Source organism: Salvelinus alpinus, chromosome 2 (genome assembly GCF_045679555.1).
Source record: "Salvelinus alpinus chromosome 2, SLU_Salpinus.1, whole genome shotgun sequence".
Classification (NCBI taxonomy): Eukaryota; Metazoa; Chordata; class Actinopteri; order Salmoniformes; family Salmonidae; genus Salvelinus; species Salvelinus alpinus.
In genome coordinates this window covers 58,728,855-58,751,316 of record NC_092087.1, presented here as the reverse complement: position 1 = coordinate 58,751,316, position 22,462 = coordinate 58,728,855, and the positions used below count along the sequence as shown (strand labels likewise).

The 22,462-nt window shown below is 42.4% G+C and overlaps 1 protein-coding gene across 7 annotated transcripts in view; it reads right to left on the bottom strand.

The window, feature by feature from the left end:
- Nucleotides 1-217: 217 nt before the first annotated feature.
- LOC139565694 (proto-oncogene tyrosine-protein kinase Src-like) overlaps nt 218-22,462 on the bottom strand; it is a 59,378-nt gene continuing 37,133 nt past the window's right edge. For all 7 annotated transcript variants that reach the window (XM_071386201.1, XM_071386225.1, XM_071386207.1 and 4 more), the window contains 2 exons: nt 12,893-13,024; nt 218-12,498 (listed from right to left, as the gene is read on the bottom strand). In XM_071386201.1, the coding sequence (XP_071242302.1) occupies nt 12,290-12,498; nt 12,893-13,024 (341 nt within the window). In that variant the 3' untranslated portion in view covers nt 218-12,289. The remainder of the gene's footprint in view (nt 12,499-12,892; nt 13,025-22,462) is intronic.

Genomic DNA, 22,462 nt, shown 5'->3' with positions numbered 1-22,462 from the left:
GAGGTAACTCTGGGCCTTCCTTTCATTTGGCGATCCTCATGATGCCAGTTTCAGAGGAAATTCAACAAATTAACTTTTAAGAAGGCACACCTGCTAATTGAAATACATTCAGGATAACGTACATTTTGGTCATTAATTTAACACGAGCAACTTACGGTCAGTGCATTCAATGTTGCATTCAATGTACACTTACTAAGAGACTTGAACACATGAAAACTCTCTTGAAATATAATTTATTGCACATTTAAAGATAACAAAGTGGCACAATAGCCATTTCAATACAATCCTGATACACATACAAAAAAGAGAAAACAAAATAAATATCGTTTACAAAATCCTCAATCTTCTGATATAGTCCGTTTCAAACAATGAAAATGTTTCAGGAATAGTAAACCAGAAATTGCATAGGTTTATGAAACATACACAAGCTCCAATTTTGGACAGTGAGTCAAATCGAGGATCTAGACCTTGGCTTGAAATTAAACAATTAATTTATTGTCCACTTTTTCATCCAATAGATTTGAAAGAAGAATAAACATTGTGGTCTATATTCCACGTGGGGCACCATCGCAAGATTAGAATCCATTCCAATGCTGGACATGTGGTACAATGGCCTAAAGTTCTATTTAGCAATGCACCAACAGGTTCAAATGTCCAATTGAAAGTATAAAGAAGCCTATGCATTATTACGCATCATTTTGGGTCTAAGAAAATGGCAAATTTAGAAATGTAGGAGATTTAAAAAATATATATAATAATAATAACATGACAGTCAGTCAGTCATTCATGTTAGAGATATTAACACCTACATTACTACCAATTTTGAATACTTACACTACCGTTCAAAAGTTTAGGGTCACTTAGAAATGTCCTTGTTTTCCATGAAAACATACATGAAATGAGTTGCAAAATGAATAGGAAATATAGTCAAGACGTTGACAAGGTTAGAAATAATCATTTTTAATTGAAATAATAACTGTGTCCTTCAAACTTTGCTTTCATCAAAGATTCCTCCATTTGCAGTAATTACAGCCTTGCAGACCTTTGGCATTGTAGTTGTCAAATTGTTGAGGAGATTTCACGCCATGCTTCCTGAAGCACCTCCCACAAGTTGGATCGGCTTGATGGGCACTTCTTACGGTCAAGCTGCTCCCACAACAGCTCAATAGGGTTGAGATCAGGTGACTACAATGGAGTGGCCAGCACAGACAGAATACCAGCTGACTGCTTCTTCCCTAAATAGTTATTGTATAGCTTGGAGCTGTGCTTTGGGTCGTTGTCCTGTTGTAGGAGGAAATTGCCTCCAATTAAGTGCCGTCCACAGGGTATGGCATGGCGTTGCAAAATGGAGTGATAGCCTTCCTTCTTCAAGATCCCTTTTACCCTGTACAAATCTCCCACTTTATCACCAGCAAAGCACACCCAGACCATCACATTGCCTCCTCCCATGCTTGACAGATGGCGTCAAGCACTCATCCAGCATCTTTTCATTTTTTCTGCGTCTCACGAATGTTCTTCTTTGTGATCTGAACACCTCAAACTTAGATTCGTCTGACCATAACACTTTTTTCCAATATTTCTATGTTCAGTGTCTGTGTTCTTTTGCCCATTTTAATCTTTTATTTTTATTGGCCAGTCTGAGATATGGCTTTTTCTTTGCAACTTTCCTAGAAGGCAAGCATCCCGGAGTCGCCTCTTCACTGTTGACGTTGAGACTGCTGTTTTGCGGGTACTATTTAACGAAGCTTCCAGTTGAGGACTTGTGAGGCGTCTGTTTCTCAAACTAGACACTAATGTACTTGTTCTGTTGCTCAGTTGTGCACCGAGGCCTCCCACTCCTCTTTCTATTCTGGTTAGAGACAATTTGCGCTGTTCTGTGAAGGGAGTAGTACACAGCGTTGTACAAGATCTTCAGTTTCTTGGCAATTTCTTGCATGGAATAGCCTTCATTTCTCAGAACAAGAATAGACTGATGAGTTTCAGAAGAAAGTTATTTGGTTCTGGCCATTTTGAGCCTGTAATCGAACCCACAAATGCTGATGCTCCAGATACTCAACTAGTCTAAAGAAGGCCAGTTGTATTGCTTCTTTAATCAGGACAATAGTTTCCAGCTGTGCTAACATAATTGCAAAATGGTTTTCTAATGATCAATAAGCCTTTTAAAATGATAAACTTGGATTAGCTAACATAACGTGGCATTGGAACACAGGCGTGATGGTTGCTGATAATGGGCCTCTGTACGCCTATGTAGATATTCCATAAAAAATATGCCGTTTCCAGCTACAATAGTCATTTACAACATTATCAATGTCTGCACTGTATTTCTGATCAATTTGATGTTATTTTAATGGCAAAAAAGGGCTTTTCTTTCAAAAACAAGGACATTTCTATGTGACCCCAAACTATTGAACGGTAGTGTACATTTAATGTTTCCAAATTGACACACAAGCCCGAGGCACTTACGCCGATCTAAAACTATAAAGATAGGTATAAGAAATATGGCGAAAAGTCCACCCAGCCCATTAGAGGACAGGGTAAAGCAATTGCCATATTGCTTAAATCTATCTGATTCTTTCAGATCTACAGGAGTGCCTATGGAGTAAGGGCTAGGGGCCCTGTTCAAATTATTTTCTTGTTTCCTTGAGTGAAGCACAGATCAGACTGGATAGGTGTCAGCAAGGTTACTACTTTCAACAATCCCACCAATTCTGATCTGTGATTATGTCAACGGAGATAGGAAGGACTTATTCATTTCTGAAGTATTTGTACAGGGCCTCAACTTAGTGCACTCACATGACGCATCTAGACCACATACATCGAATGTATGAAGTGGACAGTTCATCATAGCTTCAACTGGTAGGCTACTACAGCTGCTACTCTGGGACCAAACAACTCATACACAACCAAACAGCAGTGAATGCACTATCAAGATTGGCTTTTTGAAAAGGGACGATACAAAATGGATCATACAGGGCCTTTTGACATTGATGAATCAATACAAAAGCTGGATATCCGTTGATGGCACAAAGATTTTGAAGACTATGCTCCCCAATGTCATCTCTCATCCTAAACCTTAATGCAAAAGTAAACACGCATGATATGGGACCTGTTCTTCAAGGTACAGTACAAATACAGAGTAGCTAATGGTCAAGATAATCCTTATTTTATGAAACACAACAGCATGCTAAATAGCTCTAGAATTAGCTAAAGTAAAAAAGTATTAAAATCCTCGCCGTATAGTTTTGTCGACTTGCTTACATACTGTGTCGGGATGGAAGATAATCAGTTTTAAAATCATAGGCCGAACAGGGCAATGTGCTGTTCACTTAGTCTGTTTCACTGGGAGCAATAGACTAGATGCAGGGGTATTCAACTCCTACGATACACGAGGTCCGGAGCCTGCTGGTTTTCTGTTCTACCTGACAATTAATTACACCCACCTGGAGTCCCAGGTCTAAATTAGTGCCTGATTAGAGGTGAACAATGAAAAAACGCAGCGGAACTGGCTTTGAGGTCCAGATTTGAGTCTGAGGGGACTAGATTATATTGGGCCGATTGGTTGCCCTTTGAACTACAGTGAGTTCAGGAGTAACAAAAGTACACTATATACATGGACAGAAGTACAAATATATATATATACAGTACCAGTCGCAAGTTTGGACACACCTACTCATTCAAGTGTTTTTTACATTGTAGAGTAATAGTGAAGACATAAAAAATATGAAATAACATATGGAATCATGTAGTAACCACAAAAAGTGTTAAATCAAAATATATTTAATATTTTAAATTCTTTAAAGTAGCCACCCTTTGTGTGCCTCGACAGCTTTGCACACTCTTGGCATTCTCTCAACCAGCTTCATGAGGTAGTCACCTGGAATGCATTTCAAATCAACAGGTGGGCCTTTTTAAAATATAATTTGTAGAATATCTTTCCTTCTTAATGCGTTTGAGCCAATCAGTTGGGTTGTGACAAGGTAGGTGTGGTATGCAGAAGATAGGCCTATTTGGGAAAGACCAAGTCCATATTATGGCAAGAACAGCTCAAATGACAGTCCATCATTACTTTAAGACATGAAGGTCAGTCAAAACGGAACTTTGAAAGCTTCTTCAAGTGCAGTTGCAAAAACCATCAAGCTCGATGATAAAACTGGCTCTCATGAGTACCACCACAGGAAAGGAAGACCCAGAGTTACCTCTGCTGCAGAGGATAAGTTCATTAGAGTTACCCAACCTCAGAAATTGTAGCCTAAATAAATGCTTCACAGAGTTCAAGTAACAGACACATCTCAATATCAACTGTTCAGAGGAGTGCGTGAATCAGGCCTTCATGGTCGAATTGCTACAAAGAAACCACTACTAAAGGACACCAATAAGAACAAGAGACTTGATTGGGCCAAGAAACACGAACAATGGAAATCAGACCAGTGGAAATCTTTCCTTTGGTCTTATGAGTCCAAATTAGATTTTTGGTTCCAACCGCCGTGTCTTCGTGAGACGTAGAGTAGTTAAACGGATGAACTCTGCATGTGTGGTCCCCACCATGAAGCATGGAGGAGGAGGTGTGATGGTGCTTTGCTGGTGACACGGTCTGTGATTTACTTATAATTCAAGGCACACTTAACCAGCATGGCTACCACAGCATTGAGCAGCGATACGGCATCCCACCTGGAACTATCATTTGTTTTTCAACAGGACAATGACCCAAAACACACCCCCAGGCTGTGTAAGGGCTAGTTGACCAAGGAGTAGAGTGATGATGCTGCATCAGATGACCTGACCTCCACAATCACCCCACCTCAACCCAATTGAGATGGTTTGGGATGAGTTGGACCGTAGAGTGAAGGAAAATGTGGGAACTCCTTCAAGACTGTTGGAAAAGCATTATTCATGAAACTGGTTGAGAGAATGCCAAGAGTGTGCAAAGCTGTCATCAAGGCAAAGGGTGCCTACTTTGAAGAATCTAAAATATATTTAGATTTGTTTAACACTTTTTTGGTTACTACATGATTCCATATGTTTTATTTCATAGTTTTGATGCCTTCACTATTTTTCTACAATGTAGAAAATAGTAAAAACAAAGTAAAACCCTTGAATGAGTAGGTGTGTCCAAACTTTTGACTGGTACTGTATATATGGCTTTCATTGGCACAAAATGCAGTTGGCTTTCAGGCCCACTGCAATCAGTTAAACTGAACAATGCAATCAGTAGCCATTTCACATAAGACCAAGTGTGGACCGATGCAACCTGGACTCAATCTGAGACGTTCCAATTAGTATGATATGTTACTTTTCGTATGGTACATATTCATTTGTGGCTTTCCATCATCAATTTCGTATGTTACGAATTGCAATTCACATGATATGTTACTAATTGCAATTCATACAATATATACTGTATATGTTACAAAATTTCAAAACATATGTTAAGTTTTCCAATTTGTTGTTGCTAATGTTAGCTTGGCCAGGGTTAAGGTCAGTGGAAGTGTTAGCTAAAATGCTAAGTAGTTGCAAAGTAGATAAAAAGTAGTAAGTAGGTGCAAAGTTGGTAATTAGCTGAATTGCTCTAATTGTCTGTGATGAGATTTGAACGCAACCTTTGGGTTGCTAGACTTTCGTGTTATACACCCATCCACCACAACCAACACAACAAATACCCTACCTTCTGTGTTATATAACCATACCAAACATATCATAGTAATTTGATTGTTCCAGATTTACATTTACTATATTACGTCTCATCTATGAGACCAGGCTGACCAATTCAGTTTCTTCTTTTGAGGTCTTTTGGTTGTGTCTTTTAGCAGTAGAGTTTAGGATTGTGACATTTTGGTAACTTCTCCAAAAGTCACAGGTTTTCCAGAACCCCCGGTTTCAATATTCCCAAAATCAGGAGGTAATAAATCAGGAAATCCAGAATCCTTTAACCAGGACTTCTGGGAATTTTGGGAAAGTGACCGGAATTCTGCAAAGTTAAGCTCCCCTCTCTTTCTAGTTATAGACTTTTCTCCATCGAGCTGCCTAAATAACACTTTTCAACAGTGTCTCCCAATAGTGTATTTTTTGTGTCGCCCAAGTCACACAACATTCCAGTTAAATCATGTACATGTTGGAAAACACCAAAAGCTACTCACTGCAAACCAGATGTTTCATGAAAACACAAGGGATTGGATTCAAGCAAAAGAAAGAAATGACACAAACTGGCACAAAATACAGAGCAAGGTTATTATAGTAAACTAAAACACACTAAAACTAATTAGTAAACTGAAATAAAATAATTAACAAACTCGTTTGAAAAACAAGCTATACTGAAACTATTATATTTGACTCCAAAACAAACTCAAATAAAATCCATAATGATTATTGTTCAATTTTAGTTTTTGGGGGCAAACAGTTAATGGAGTTTAAGCTTTTTTTTCTGATGGGGTTTTCAAGCTTCTGAAAATCGCAGGTCACATTTAAATGATAATTTAAAAGGTAGACTCAGCGAGATGACATTGCCATGAGCAGCACCGCAGATATTGGGTGCGTTTGAGTGGTAAGTCTAAAGCAACCTATTGTAGACGAAGGTTAATGAGTGAAGTCGGGGGAGATGCATCTGCGACAGCCTAAAGTCAGACACTAATGTGGTTTTCCAAAAGCAAGGCTCAAATCAACATGGCAGTGTTGCCATTGATTATAAAAGCTTTTCTTTATGTCGAAATAAACATGTATCTAACCCCCATATCAGACACTGACAAACTATACAATTATAATATTATGTGTGTACACATTGTACAATCAATTAGTGAGAGCCTCAAATATAACATACAGTGGTTCCAAAATTATTGGCACCTTTGATAATGAGCAAAAATTTGAATGTATGCCCCCTTCAAGAAGTTGAAGTGATATTAGTTTATATCCTTCCTTTATATCCTTGCCAATGGACTGCCCTCTTCAATTGACATGACAATAAAGCTCTTTGGCCACACATACCAGTGGTGGGTTTGGCGTCAAAATTAGAATGCAGGAGCAGAAAAGAACCCCATACCTACTGTAAAACATGGTGGAGGATCTTTGATATTACGGGGCTATTTTGCTTCCACTGGCCCTGGGGCCTTTAACAAAGGGACATTTCAAAATTTTGGCAATGAGGCCCTTTATCTACTTCCATTTTTATGTCTCTGACTGCAGAGACATAAACATGGTATCCACGAGACAATAACACCATGCGGCAGGTAGCGGTTAAGAGCATTGGTCCAGTAACCGAAAGGTCGTTGGTTCGAATCCCTGACTAGGTGAAAAATATGTTGATGTGCCCTTGAGCAAGGCACTTAACCCTAATTATTCCTGTAAGTCACATTGGACAAGAGCATCTGCTAAATGACTAAAATGTATATGTAAAGTCTCCAGACATGAAACCCATTGAAAACCTGTGGTTTGAATTGAAGAGGGCATTAAATAGAATTATGTATGGAGGAATGGTGTAAGATCAAATGGTCTAAGATCCCTCCTTATCTGTTCTCCAACTCATAAAACATTTTAGAAAAAGGCTCAGAGGCATTATCGTTGCAAGGTGGGGCATTGAAATGTATTGAAAATGGGTGTCAATCATTTTGACCCCTACCTTTTTTAAGATTTTTGGTTATTACTTGTTAAACTAAATCTTTCTCTGAGCAATTGTATAAGTATAAATACAGTATCCCTTTTGTTGTTGTTGTTGCATACAATAAAGCTCAGTATTTGAATTATTTATTTAATGCAGTCATTTTTTCTCATCAACTTCAAGGGTGTTAATAATTTCAGGCCCCACTGTAAATCACTACAAATTGGTTCCTGTTTCAGTCATGTCTTTGGTGACGTTCGCGTGGATCAAACAAAAACACTCTAGTGATTGGTTAACAATATAGCCGCCCACAATGCAGGTGATGGCTGCAGTCAGAACTTCATGACCTTTGATCACATGATTTTTGTAAAGTTCATGAAGTCGAGATGTAGTAACATTCGTATCCCCAGAATTGAACACACCTTGAAAGGCGGTGACCAACGATAGTCACCAACTTGACAAAAATTATCTGCTCGAACGTACCCATTGAGATGAGCAAGATGCAAGACTTTGCTTTCACACAGTCACACAGAGTATCTGCGCATGTGCACAGGTGCGCTTCACACTGCTACATGGTAGCTATTGGACCAAAACAGCTGAGAAGTTTAGCCTCAAGCTTCAATGCTCCATGTTTTTGCGGAAATTGGCCATGGTTGGGTAGGTTGTTTTCTAAATGTAATCCTTACAGTTACTAAACTCAGCAAAAAAAGAAACGTCCTCTCACTGTCAACTGTGTTTATTTTCAGCTAACTTAACGTGTAAATATTTGTATGAACATAACAAGATTCAACATCAGACTGAACAAGTTCCACAGACATGTGACTAACAGAAATATAATAATGTGCCCCTGACCAAGGGGGTCAAATTCAAAAGTAACAGTCAGTATCTGGTGTGGCCACCAGCTGCATTAAGTACTGCAGTGCATCTCCTACTCATGGACTGCACCAGATTTGCCAGTTCTTGCTGTGAGATGTTACCCAACTCTTCCACCAAGGCACCTGCAAGTTCCCGGACATTTCTGGGGGGAATGGTCCTAGCCCTCACCCTCCAATCCAACAGGTCCCAGACGTGCTCAATGGGATTGAGATCCGACCGAGCTCTTCGCTGGCCATGGCAGAACACTGCCATTCCTGTCTTGCAGGAAATCAGTCATACTGCTTGTTCTGTGCGTGGTGACATTGTCATGCTGGAGTGTCATGTCAGGATGAGCCTGCAGGAAGGGTACTACATGAGGGAGGAGGATGTCTTCCCTGTAACGCACAGCGTTGAGATTGCCTGCAATGACAACAAGCTCAGTCCGATGATGCTGTGACACACCGCCCTAGACCATGACGGACCCTCCACCTCCAAATCGATCCCACTCCAGAGTACAGGCCTCGGTGTAACGCTCATTCCGTCGACGATAAACGCTAATCCAACCAACACCTCTGGTGAGACAAAACCGCGACTCGTCAGTGAAGAGCACTTTTTGCCAGTTCTGTCTGGTCCAGCAACGGTGGGTTTGTGCCCATAGGCGACGTTGTTGCCGGTGATGTCTGGTGAGGACCTGCCTTACAAGAGGCCTACAAGCCCTCAGTCCAGCCTCTCTCAGCCTATTGCGGAAAGTCTGAGCACTGATGGAGGGATTGTGTGTTCCTGGTGTAACTCGGGCAGTGGTTGTTGCCATCCTCTACCTGTCCCGCAGGTGTGATGTTCGGATGTACCAATCCTGTGCAGGTGTTGTTACACGTGGTCTGCCACTGCGAGGACGATCATCTGTCCGCCCTGTCTCCCTGTAGCGCTGTCTTAGGCATCTCACAGTACGGACATTGCAATTTATTGCCCTGGCCACATCTGCAGTCCTCTTGCCTCCTTGCAGCATGCCTAAGGCACATTCACATAGATGAGCAGGGACCCTGGGCATCTTTCTTTTGGTGTTTTTCAGAGTCAGTAGAAAGGTTTCTTTCGTGTCCGAAGTTCTCATAACTGTGACCTTAATTGCCTACCGTCTGTAAGCTGTTAGTGTCTTAACGACCGTTCCACAGGTACATGTTCATTAATTGTTTATTGAACAAGCATGGGAAACAGTGTTTAAACCCTTTGCAATGAAGATTTGTGAAGTTATTTGGATTTGTACTAATTATCTTTGAAAGACAGGGTCCTGAAAAAGGGACACTTATTTTTTTGCTGAGTTTAGTTACCTGTCCAAAATTATAAATCAGTAACGTAACTTTTGGATTACCCCAAACTCAGTAATGTAATCTGATTACTTTAAGAGCCATTAGAAGAAAACTAAAGGGAACCACCAAATGCGTTTGGTGTGTCATCATAGTGGACTCTGGCTTGTGGTCAGACTCAGTCAGATGGAACAAACTTAAACCTGCGGCTTTTTTCAATGCTGAATTGAATGTCAATGTGTATTTTTTCACAAACATCCTTTCTGAATTTAAAAGTATTCCAAGAAGTAATCATCTAGTTTTTCAAAAGTATCTAATCTGATTACAAAAATGTTGCTGGTAATGTAACTGATTAGTTCATTTTTTGTAATCAGATTACATAAACCCGTAACTGATAACATGTAATCAGTAATGTAATCTGATTACTTTAAGAGCCATTAGAAGAAAACTAAAGGGAACCACCAAATGCGTTTGGTGTGTCATCATAGTGGACTCTGGCTTGTGGTCAGACTCAGTCAGATGGAACAAACTTAAACCTGCGGCTTTTTTCAATGCTGAATTGAATGTCAATGTGTATTTTTTCACAAACATCCTTTCTGAATTTAAAAGTATTCCAAGAAGTAATCATCTAGTTTTTCAAAAGTATCTAATCTGATTACAAAAATGTTGCTGGTAATGTAACTGATTAGTTCATTTTTTGTAATCAGATTACATAAACCCGTAACTGATAACATGTAATCAGTTACTCCCCAACCCTTAAATTGACCCACTACTGAGTCTACCTTTAAACCTAACCTATGACCATCACCTGAGCAGTACTGCGCTGGACTGGTTCCACATCCACCATAGTGGCTGGAAGCGTGCTGGAAAGGACAATGTGAAAAGAAAATATCCAAAGCCAGCACAGTACAGTTAGAAGCAGTACAGTTTGGGTCAGCACAATAGTGTGAAGTGTTTAAATTCACCACCCGTCTTTCTGCCTATGAAAGATTGCCTATAAAGGATTGTTGTAATGTTAAGATTTGTAAGGGATTAAGACATGCAAAGATTGTAGTGCCAGATTTGGTTCACTAAGATTTAACTAATTGTGCATGAATGCTATCCTTCATATCCGATTGGCTCAAAGCTTTACTTAAATTTTCATGTTTTTATCATAAATGTATTGTTCATTCCCATAAACCCCCTAAATAGGAATGCATTTAAGAATTTAAGTTTTGGGTCCAAATGATTGTACAACTGAGCCCCAAATAATCTCAGGGTGATTGCACCAAAACACAGGGCTGTGTTCAATAGGTACCAAACAGAATAAAACGGACTGAAACAGGCAGGGACAATGTGGCCATTTTTTACTAGAGTGAGTCTGTATTAACACGGAGTATCCTTGACGTCACTTCTATGGGTATAATATAAAGCTGTCTTCCAAATGGTTTCGCGTGAAACTGTCTGGGAGCTTTACAATTTACAGTTTTATTGACATGGACACAGGAAGAAAGTAGCATCCGTAAAAAACAACAAAAAAGAAGACAAACAAAGGAAAACCTTTAAAAAACATTTGTTTTGGAGACACCTGATGACCTGGAGTAAGCAGCACTTGAGAATACTGGAGAGATATAGAGAGGAGGAAATGGGAAGAGAGAGAGAGATAGATAAACAACGAGATAGAGGGACAGACAGAGCGAAACACACACACACAGAGGCTGAGTCCTAAATGGCACCGTATTCCCTACTAGTGTACTAGTGTACCAGAGCCCTAGTGTACTACTTTTGACGAGGGTCTATAGGGCTCTGATCAAGAGTAGTGCACTGTATAAGGAATAGGGTGCCATTTGGCTCACACAAGAGAGAGGGACAATAGACAGATGGCACCTATGCCACGTTGGCAGTGCTCTGCAAAAAGAGGAGGTGGAGAGGTCAGATGCTGTGGCGCTATGGCTGCATCTATATTCTCCAAACTCACAGATTTCAACAATGGGGGAGACTTCCTCTAGTCTAGCCAATGCTTGACAGGTAGTGCACACTCTGGGAGAAGTGTGAAGGAATCCGGACAGAGCCTTTGAGAAGAAAGGTACTAGGACAGAGAGGGAGGGTCAAAACAATGGCCATCTCATTATCCTCCGTCCTCCCTTTGGATTCTCCGCGGTGAAGTTTCCCCTAGCTACAGATTTAGGATGAGCTTCCTCTCCCCCAATCCTAACCTTAACTATTAGTGGAGAAAATGCTAAATTAAGGGGCAAATGCACTCTTCTCCTTAGGACACTACAGCTGCTCAACACCTTTCCCCCACATATCTGGGATCAGCACCTTTCACTCAAACACTACGACTGTCCCCACAAAAACTGTCTCGGGATCAGTTATTACCAACGCTTCCCACTTCCCCCAAAAGCTCCATGTTAGAAGCCACTCATAACCAAAGATCTAGGATCAGCTCATCCTCTCTCCCCAATCCTAAACCATCCTTAACCATTGTCCATTACAGGGAGGAAATAATGCAAAAGGGGTGGGCAAGTCCACCCATGTGGTCCCGTGGTGGGACCGATGTCCCTGAGACCTATAGGTTCTCCCCAGGCTGGTACTGGGGCTCGGTGGAGGTAAAGTAATCTTCCAGGAAGCCCTGGAGGTACTCGAAGGTGGGCCTCTCCTCGGCATCCTTCCTCCAGCAGGTGAGCATGAGCTCGTGCATTGAGCTTGGGCACTCCCCGGGACAGGGCATCCGGTATCCGCGCTCCACCTGCTCCAGCACCTCCCGGTTCACCATGCCTGAAGGGAGGGGTTGGGGGGGGAAGAGGGGAGACCGCATTTGTCTATCAAGATTCTCTGAATTGTTTTAAAGAGCCATTTGTACAACTTTTCTATGGCATATTCTGAATCTGCCACTTGCCAATTTTTGGGGGGGAATTATAGCTCAAAACAATATATTTTCAATGCAAACCCCTCCTTTATGAATACTATAATAAGCACACGGAACATACAAACCCTGCCCTTTCCGTTCACTTCTCAGTGCAATTGTATGTAAAGGCTAATCTTGGGCTATTGTTTAGTCAAAGTCTATGGAACCCTGAAGAAGGCATTGTGTGTCGAAATATTGGTGTTTTATACCTATAGAGTGTGGGACTACCTTTAGAATTGTTTCATAAAGGAAAGTAAATGGTACCTGGATATGGTACTCTGCCTTTGGTGGCGAGTTCAGTGAGCAGGACCCCAAATGACCAAACATCTGATTTGATGGTGAAGCGGCCGTAGAGGGCAGCCTCTGGCGCCGTCCACTTAATGGGGAACTTGGCTCCTGGGGAAACAAAAATTTGGATTGATGACTCATGGTCTTTTATTAATGTACCTTTGACTACGGTAGCCAAAATGTCAGTGCTTTTAACTCAAAGAAATCAATAAAAGTACTTTTTCCTAAAACAAGGCTAGAGTTAAGCCTCTACAGTCTGCTGAAATGGAAAACGTGACTTAACTTTTGTCGTTGTATTTTGCTCATTTCCAGTTGTCTGGATGCGATATACATTTTTCCTTTCACTGTATGTTATTTAGCCCCTTCATTACAACCACCGAAGTCACAGAGTGAGTCATCAAGAGACCAGTTGGAATGAAAACCAGGTTAAACAGGGCCCTCCAAAACCAGGTTTAGTATTTTAATGTTTCAGGCAAGTCAATTAATAACACATTCTTATTTACAATGACGGCCTACCAAGAGGAAAAAGGCCTCCTGTGGGGACAGGGGCTGGTATTAAAAATAACAAAACAAACTTTAGGACAAGAGACACCACAACACTACATAAAGTGAGACCGAAGACAACATGGCCGCAACACAACATGACAGCAGCACAACATGACAGCAGCACAAACATGGTACAAACACTGTTAGGCACAGACAATAGCATGAAGTGCAAAAATATAGACAACAATAGATCACACGAAGCAGCCACAAGTGTCAGTTAGATGGAGATAAAACTGTGCAGTTTGAGTGTTTTTTGCAGCTCGTTCCAGTCACTAGCTGCAGCAAACTGAAAAGAGGAGCAACCCAGGGATGTGTGTTTTACAATGACAGCCTACACCGGCCAAACCCTAACAAGGACGACACTGGGCCAATTGTGCACCGCCCTATGGGACTCACGATCACGGCCAGTTGTGATACAGCCTGGGATCAGGGTTAGTTTGGCAGCCAGGGGTGAAAGACAAGCGATTACAAAAGATAAAGGAAACAAAGTCTAGATTTAACCTTAGCCTGCAGCTTGTGTTTTGGAGGTGTTCAGAACAAGGTTAAGGGCAGAGAAAGCTTGCTGGACACTAACAAAGCTTTTTTGTAGAGCGTTTAACACAAAATCCGGGGTGGGGCCAGCAGAGTATAAGACTATCATCTGCATATAAATGGATGAGAGAGCTTCCTACTGCCTGAGTTATGTTGTTGATGTAAATTGCGAAGAGCGTGGGGCTTAGAATCGAGTCTTAGGGTACTCCCTTGCTGACAGATAGTGGCTGACACAGCGGATGTGCTGACTTTACACATTGGACTCTGAGATAGGTAGTTAGCAAACCAGGCCAAAGTCCCCTCAGAGACACCAATACTCCTTAGCCGACCCACAAGAATGGAATGGTCTACCGTATCAAAAGATTTGCCCAAGTCAATAAAAACAGCAGCACAACATTGCTTAGAGTCAAGTGCAGTGGTGAAATAATGTAGGACCTTTAAGGTTGCAGTGACAAATCCATAACCTGAGTGGAAAGCAGATTGCATACCAGAGAGAATACTATAGACATCAAGAAAGCCAATCAGTTGATTATTGACACGTTTTTCAAAACTTGATTAACAGGGCAAGATAGAAATTGGCCTATAACAGTTAGGATCAGCTTGATCTCCCCCTTTAAATAAAGGATGCACCGTGGCTGCCTTCCAAGCACTGGGAAACTCCCCTGAGTGGAGAGACAGGTTAAAAAGGAACATTGTCGTGAACCATGGGATGGATGTAACTCTCACGCCCGCAGAGCTACAACAGGTTCTGGGATGGAGAGAGCAGGAGTCCAAGAAGATGGAGAGTCAACAGGACGGGAAGAGGAACAGGAGGGAGAGAGCTGAGAGACATCGCAGCCAGCAGAGGAAGGAGGAGGCAGGCAGCCCCCAGTCTGTCCAAAACATCATCACCGAAGATAGAGGCAGCATTTTTGCTTTTTCTGCAGAGCCTTTTTCTAGAACACCTCTCTCTTTTTGGGGCATTTTTTACTTTAGCTTTAATTGCTGTTTTTAGCTGTTGGGAAAGGAGCCTCTGCTTTTAACCCACAGGGAAAGGACCATATCATTTGTATTTTCCTTTAGGAGGAACAGGATTGGGTTTCCTCAAGGTTGGGAGCTAGGATATCCATAGGATAAGTAGACTCTCTGTAAAGGGCTTTGCTTGAAAAAACACATGCGGTGCGTTTCCTCTTGAAAGGCCACTGACCGAAATAGACCGGAGAGTTTCCTCCCTTTGTTACCGGTGTGGGCCCATGCTTGGGGTGTGTATGAGAAATGTCTTAGGACGTTAGTCTGAGGCATGACACGATGATTATACCTTGTTCGTCTCGTGGGACACTAGGTCCCATTACAGTGCATAACTCCAGGTCCACGGGTGAAGGGTTTGTGACGCGCACCCGTGGGTGTAAAACTAAGGTATTTATTAAATGATAAGTTGTTGAGAGGAGAAAGCATACTCACCACTCCATTTCCCCTGGTCTTATAGCCTTAGGAGAGCCTGACAAACTACGGGTCGCCCTACCTCAGAGCTGGACGCCCCACTGAGTGGTTTTTAATTTAAAAAAAGGTTTCTCCCACTCCAGCTGTGACTGGTATCAGCGGGTTGCTGGGATCGGAACTGGGCTGGAAGGGCAACAGCCGTAGGTATTAGGCCTGAAGCAGGGGTAACCTAGGCTAGATCATTAATCTCAAGGGAGAGGCGTGAGTCAGGCAAGACAACATGCAGAGTTTCATTGTTTCAAGTTCTTTCTCGACAATGCAACAATGCAACAATAATAAAAGATCAGAATACGAACGAAGTAAATGGCTCAGTAGAAAATAATAAACATGTTAGTATAATACAGGAAGGCACAATTTATAGTACAATATTTACACATTTAACAGAGAAAGGGGGGATTGGCGAGTGTTTTAAATTGAGCAGTATTAGTAATAGTAAATAAGCAATTGTGATGTGTGTAACTTGAATGTATTTGTGTGTGCATGTGTGTGTGTGCGTGAGTGTGTGTGTGGCAAGTAAGTCCAGGTGGTCATTCCAGTTCAAGTGTTCAGTAGTGTTGGAGCCAGTTAATTTTGTCATTATTTTTCATTTTTCATTTATCAAAATATTTGTTTATTTGATGATATTGCTAATTTAGAATATCATATTTAATTTCTATATACAGGTATGGTGTATGCATTATTTGGTTATGGGGTCTCTTATTATGGTCCTATGATTTGAATTAGAAATAGGTCAACTACGCCCTCTAGCCTCAATTAGTTGGTGGTACAGGTGGGCCCGCCCAGATGGCCATATACTGGTGTTTGGGAAACCGGGTTGGCATACATTTTTTATCTTGATCTTTTTCCATTTACCTGGAATATTGGAACCTTTGTTTGCCATTGGTCCACATGACAGTATCTGCTGTATCAAAAAAGTCAGACGCATCCACCTCAACGTCAAGGGCATCCAGTGCTAGAATGAAAGCACAGGCTGAGCACGCTGCTCTGAAAGCTTAAGCTGCAGTTTTGGAAAACAAACATGCCCTTTATATGGAAGAAACACAACAAGGCAAAAAAGGAATTGGTGGAAATGGAAGCTGAGCTGGCCGCAGCTCAGCTTGATTGTGGAGATTGGTGATTGTGGCTCAGGAGATGATTGTGGACTACAGGAAAAGGAGGACCGAGCAGGCCCCCATTCTCATCGACGGGGCTGTAAGTGGAGCAGGTTGAGAGCTTCAAGTTCCTTGGTGTCCACATGAACAACAAACTAGAATGGTCCAAACACACCAAGACAGTCGTGAAGAGGGCACGACAAAGCCTATTCCCCCTCAGGAAACTAAAATGATTTGGCATGGGTCCTGAGATGCTCAAAAGTTTCTACAGCTGCAACATCGAGAGCACCCTGACTGGTTGCATCACTGCCTGGTACGGCAATTGCTCGGCCTCTGACCGCAAGGCACTACAGAGGGTAGTGCGTACGGCCTAGTACATCACTGGGGCTAAGCTGCCTGCCATCCAGGACCTCTACACCAGGCGGTGTCAGAGGAAGGCCCTAAAAATTGTCAAAGACCCCAGCCACCCCAGTCATAGACTGTTCTCTCTACTACCGCATGGCAAGCGGTACCGAAGTGCCAAGTCTAGGACAAAAAGGCTTCTCAAAAGCTTTTACCCCCAAGCCATAAGACTCCTGAACAGGTAATCAAATGGCTACCCGGACTATTTGCATTGTGTGCCCCCCCAACCCCTCTTTTTACGATGCTGCTACTCTCTGTTTATCATATATGCATACTCACTTTAACTATACATTCATGTACATACTACCTCAATCAGCCTGACTAACCAGTGTCTGTATGTAGCCTCGCTACTTTTATAGCCTCGCTACTGTATATAGCATGTCTTTTTACTGTTGTTTTATTTCTTTATTTACCTATTGTTCACCCAATACCTTTTTTGCACTATTGGTTAGAGCCTGTAAGTAAGCATTTCACTGTAAGGTCTACTACACCTGTTGTATTCGGCACACGTGACAAATAAACTTTGATTTGATTTGATGCATCCGCTGCCAAAATGTAAGTTTTAAAATACTGTGAAAAATCCTCTGTTGCACAAACAAGGAGTTAAGTGGGTGGCAGTAAAAGAGACTGGACTGAAGCTTACCACAAAGCCTATGAGGCATTCCGGCGACTGTATGGAGAAAACTCAATGGGTGACAAAAGAAACTGGACCGAACTTGACCAAAATACCTCTGAGGCGTACATACAAATGATGGCACAAAATCCTGCACCAACATCACAGGGTTTACTGTTTACTACTCCTACTGAGTCTGGTAGCAGCAATTGTGATGTGTGTGTAACTTGAATGTATTTGTGTTTGTGTGCGGCAAGTAAGTCCAGGTGGGTACAGGACCCAAACAGGAAGACCAACAAGCAGAGGTGTGGACTCGAGTCACATGACTTGGACTCGAGTCAGACTCGAGTCACAAATATGATGACTTGCAACTCGACTTTAACACCAATGACTCGTGACTTGACTTGGACTTGAGCCTTATGACTCGACCTGACTTGATACTCTCCCCAAGCCCAAATATAAAAAATGATGCTATTAAAAAAAGGTGTGCAGCGCATCAACTCTTCATTTAACGGATTAAAGTTTGAATCGGACAGCAGCCAATCAAATTGTGCCAGCAGAGAAAAGGAACGTCGGCGGGTGAATTCAGATTGAGCAACTGGAAAGATGATACCCAAAATGATCATTTTCGGATATACAGACTACACTGAAGTCAACAAAAAATGTATTGCAACTTGCAAAACGTGTGGGAAGAAAATTACAGATGGAGGCGCAACAACTTCCAACTTTGTTCGACATTTGAAGCTGCACAAAGAACGGTAAGTCGTGGCTAATATAGCCGACAGCTATATATAGCTTTGCTAGTATAGCATGTAGGCTAACATAACGTTAAATCAATGAGCCTCCACACAGTCAGCCAGGAACGTGATCATTGCACCCAAGATTGAGACCAGGCAAGATTGTGCTACTGCCCCGCTAAATTTTTTTTTTTTATATGCTTACAGATTTGAACAATACCAGATGAACAAAAGTGTCACAAGTGAACCACAACAGTCTCCAATCTCACAGTTCATGGAGACCCGTGTAGGGCAGTACAGCATGAATCATCCACAGCAGAAAGCTATCAACAATGCAATACTGTCCGACCTGGTTATCAATTGCAACTTGCCTCTGTCTATTGTGGAAAACAAGAGTTTGTCACTTCCTGTCAGTGGTTGACAGGAAGTACAGCCCAGTGTGTAAGTACAGCCCAGTGTGTAAGTACAGCCCAGTGTGTAAGTACAGCCCAGTGTGTAAGTACAGCCCAGTGTGTCGCAGAACATAGACATCAAAAGTAGAGAACCACGCTACAGAGACGTTCATAACTGAAAACTCAGTTGATCAACACAGACCATGTTTCAGTCACAGTGGACATTTGGTCCGACCGAACGATGAGGGGATTCCTTGGTGTCACTGTGCACTGCATGGAGAAAGATGGAGAGAGGATACAGCTCAAGTCCAATCCTCTTGGCCTGTGACCGCTTCAAACGCCCACACACGGCCGAAAGACTCAAGTGTGAGCAATTTGAGGCCATATGTGGTGAGTACAGCATTAAAGATAAATTGGACTATATCATCAGTGATAATGCTACCAACATGAGAAAACCATTCACCGTGTGCTTCCCCATTGAACAAGAAGATGAAGTACATGACGAAGATCACCTTGATGACCCAGAGCTCTGGAATGACCTAACCCTGGAAGACCAGCAAACAGTGGATGCTGCTATTGCAAAAAAACAGCGCTTGCAGTGTTTTGCCCACACTCTCCAGCTCACTGCTACATACAAGCACAACATTCAAAGAGGTGTTTGAGGCTGAATTTGGGGAAAGAGGCATCCCTGCTGCTGTCATAAAGGCTGGGCACAAGGAGTTGTTGTTCACAGTACGGGAGTGGAATAAGTTGAAGGAGTTGGTGGACATCCTGAAGCCATTTGGAGAAGCAACAGATATGACACAGGGGGAGAAGATAGTCACAATCAGCTCTGTTGTTCCCTCAGTTCTGTCCCTGAATCACCACCCGGAGCAGTGGATGCCTCAAGTCCATTTCCTGAGCGGCCTGGTCAGAAGTCTCCAGGCATCCCTGAACAAAAGATTTATTGGAATCTTCATCAATGTGAAAATGGCCAGGACACAAGATGGAATCACTGCCTCCTTTTCAGATCCAGTCTACCTCAAAGCAGCTGACTTGGATCCGGATTTTTCTCTGATGTGGGTGGAGCACCATGTGCTGGTCAAGGAGGAGGTGGCACAAAGAGTTAAAGGTAAATATTATTGAGTTTAATGTAACGTTTTCTCATAATTTAATCCAATTGACTGCAACAATAATACTTTTTCAGTTTAACAGACTGCATCACCAATACTCTAATACCGGCCTTTTTGTTTCTGCTATGCTTTTACATGTTTTGCCAGAACTGATTCTGCAAGAAAATACAGGGACTGAGCAAGCTGTGCCTCTTGTTGATGAGGAAGAGCGAGAGGACCATAGTCTTGGACAAGAAGAAGGGCTGTTTGCTGCATAGTGTAAGAGGCAGAAGAAAGCTGTTGGGACCACTCCAGCGATACAGCTAAGTCACTACCTTGACATATGCGAAGGACAGAATGCCCTCTTGTTCTGAGCAATGAACAGGAAGGCTCTTCCTTCACTGTCCCGAGTGGCCATCAGGGTCTTGGCAGTGCCTGCCTCCAGTGCTCCGGTGGAGCGTGTCTTCAGCCATGGAGGCATCATACTGCGGCCTCATCGTGCACAAATGACTGACAGACTTTCATCGAATTTGGTCTTTTGCAAATGCAATGCATTATAGGGCCCGGAGATAAGAGAAAAAAATGAAACTGTTTATGCATTACACACACACACACACAGTCTCCATGTTCAGGTACTATCTCCCATCTTTGGGATCTGTATTGTTTTCTCAGACATTCAGGCCAGTGTTCAAATTGTAGGCCTACTTGAAGTTCAGTATCAGTTGTTTTGATGTACCTTTTAATAAATGATTGTAACTTTATGGCAGGATTGTGTCCTCCTCCCAGAGTGCTAAGAACCTTGGCGTGATCCTGGACAACACCCTGTCGTTCTCAACTAACATCAAGGCGGTGACCCGTTCCTGTAGGTTCATGCTCTACAACATTCGCAGAGTACGACCCTGCCTCACGCAGGAAGCGGCGCAGGTCCTAATCCAGGCACTTGTCATCTCCCGTCTGGATTACTGCAACTCGCTGTTGGCTGGGCTCCCTGCCTGTGCCATTAAACCCCTACAACTCATCCAGAACGCCGCAGCCCGTCTGGTGTTCAACTTTCCCAAGTTCTCTCACGTCACCCCGCTCCTCCGCTCTCTCCACTGGCTTCCAGTTGAAGCTCGCATCCGCTACAAGACCATGGTGCTTGCCTACGGAGCTGTGAGGGGAACGGCACCTCCGTACCTTCAGGCTCTGATCAGGCCCTACACCCAAACAAGGGCACTGCGTTCATCCACCTCTGGCCTGCTCGCCTCCCTACCTCTGAGGAAGTACAGTTCCCGCTCAGCCCAGTCAAAACTGTTCGCTGCTCTGGCACCCCAATGGTGGAACAAACTCCCTCACGACGCCAGGTCAGCGGAGTCAATCACCACCTTCCGGAGACACCTGAAACCCCACCTCTTTAAGGAATACCTAGGATAGGATAAAGTAATCCTTCTAACCCCCCCCCCCCCTTAAAAGAGTTAGATGCACTATTGTAAAGTGGTTGTTCCACTGGATATCATAAGGTGAATGCACCAATTTGTAAGTCGCTCTGGATAAGAGCGTCTGCTAAATGACTTAAATGTTTTAGGTGTCTAGAGTATATCTGGAGAGAGAGAGAGCACTACAATATTTGGTTTTTGTTGTCATATTGATGGGTCTTTCTCATGGCTACCCATGTATTTCCATGGAAATATAAAGTTTATTTGGAAAGTAATAAATATATATATTTTTTAAAAGCATTCATGAGTTGCATAAATCGTATATACTATTACTCTTGTTAAATATGAAATGGTATTACATTTGGTGAAGAGCACATTATGACTTGTTAAGGACTCGAAACTCAAAGTTTAGAACATGAGACTTGAATTGATACTTGGCGGTCTTGACTTAAGACTTGACTCGTACTTGCCTGTCTTGACTTGGGACTTGAGTGCTAAGACTTGAGACTTACTTGTGTAAAACAATTCCTTGGTCCCACCTCTGCCAACAAGCACAGCAGCCACAGCAGCAGCCACTAACACTCATAGATGGTGCTAATGTGCAAGCAACTCAAAGTGCAGGTTCAAACCAGGCTAATGCTACTAGCAACCAAGCTAATGTTACAAGCCACTAAGATAATGCTACCAGCTACATTGCTAATGATACTAGCAACCGAGATGCTCTCACCAATGCTATCCAAAGACAGAATGACATCACTGAATTTCTGATAAACAGCAGCAGCTCTACTCTCTACTGCAAGAGAGAAATACCAGTGTTCGATGGTGACCCACTTCATTACAGGTCATTCATTAAAGCTTTCCAACATGATATTGAATGCAAAGCAAACAACATGCAAGGCAGGCTTTATTATTTAGAGAAGTATACAAGTGGCCAACCAAGAGAACTTGTTTGTAGCCATTTGCACATGAATCCAGCAACGGGATACAATGAAGCAAGGAAACAGCAGGAGTTCAACTGGCAATTCAAATAAAAATCTGCCTAATGGAAAAAGATCTGAGCTGGTCAGTCATTACACCAGAAGATGGGAAGGCATTGCGTTTTAGTGCACTATTCTTTAGAGGCTGTTCTAACACAATGCAGGACATTAAAACACATGGAGGTCCTGGAGAATCCAGCCAATCTCAGAGCTATTGTCTCAAAACTGCCATTCAAGCTCCAGGAGAAGTGGAGTTCAGGTGTGTGATTTTC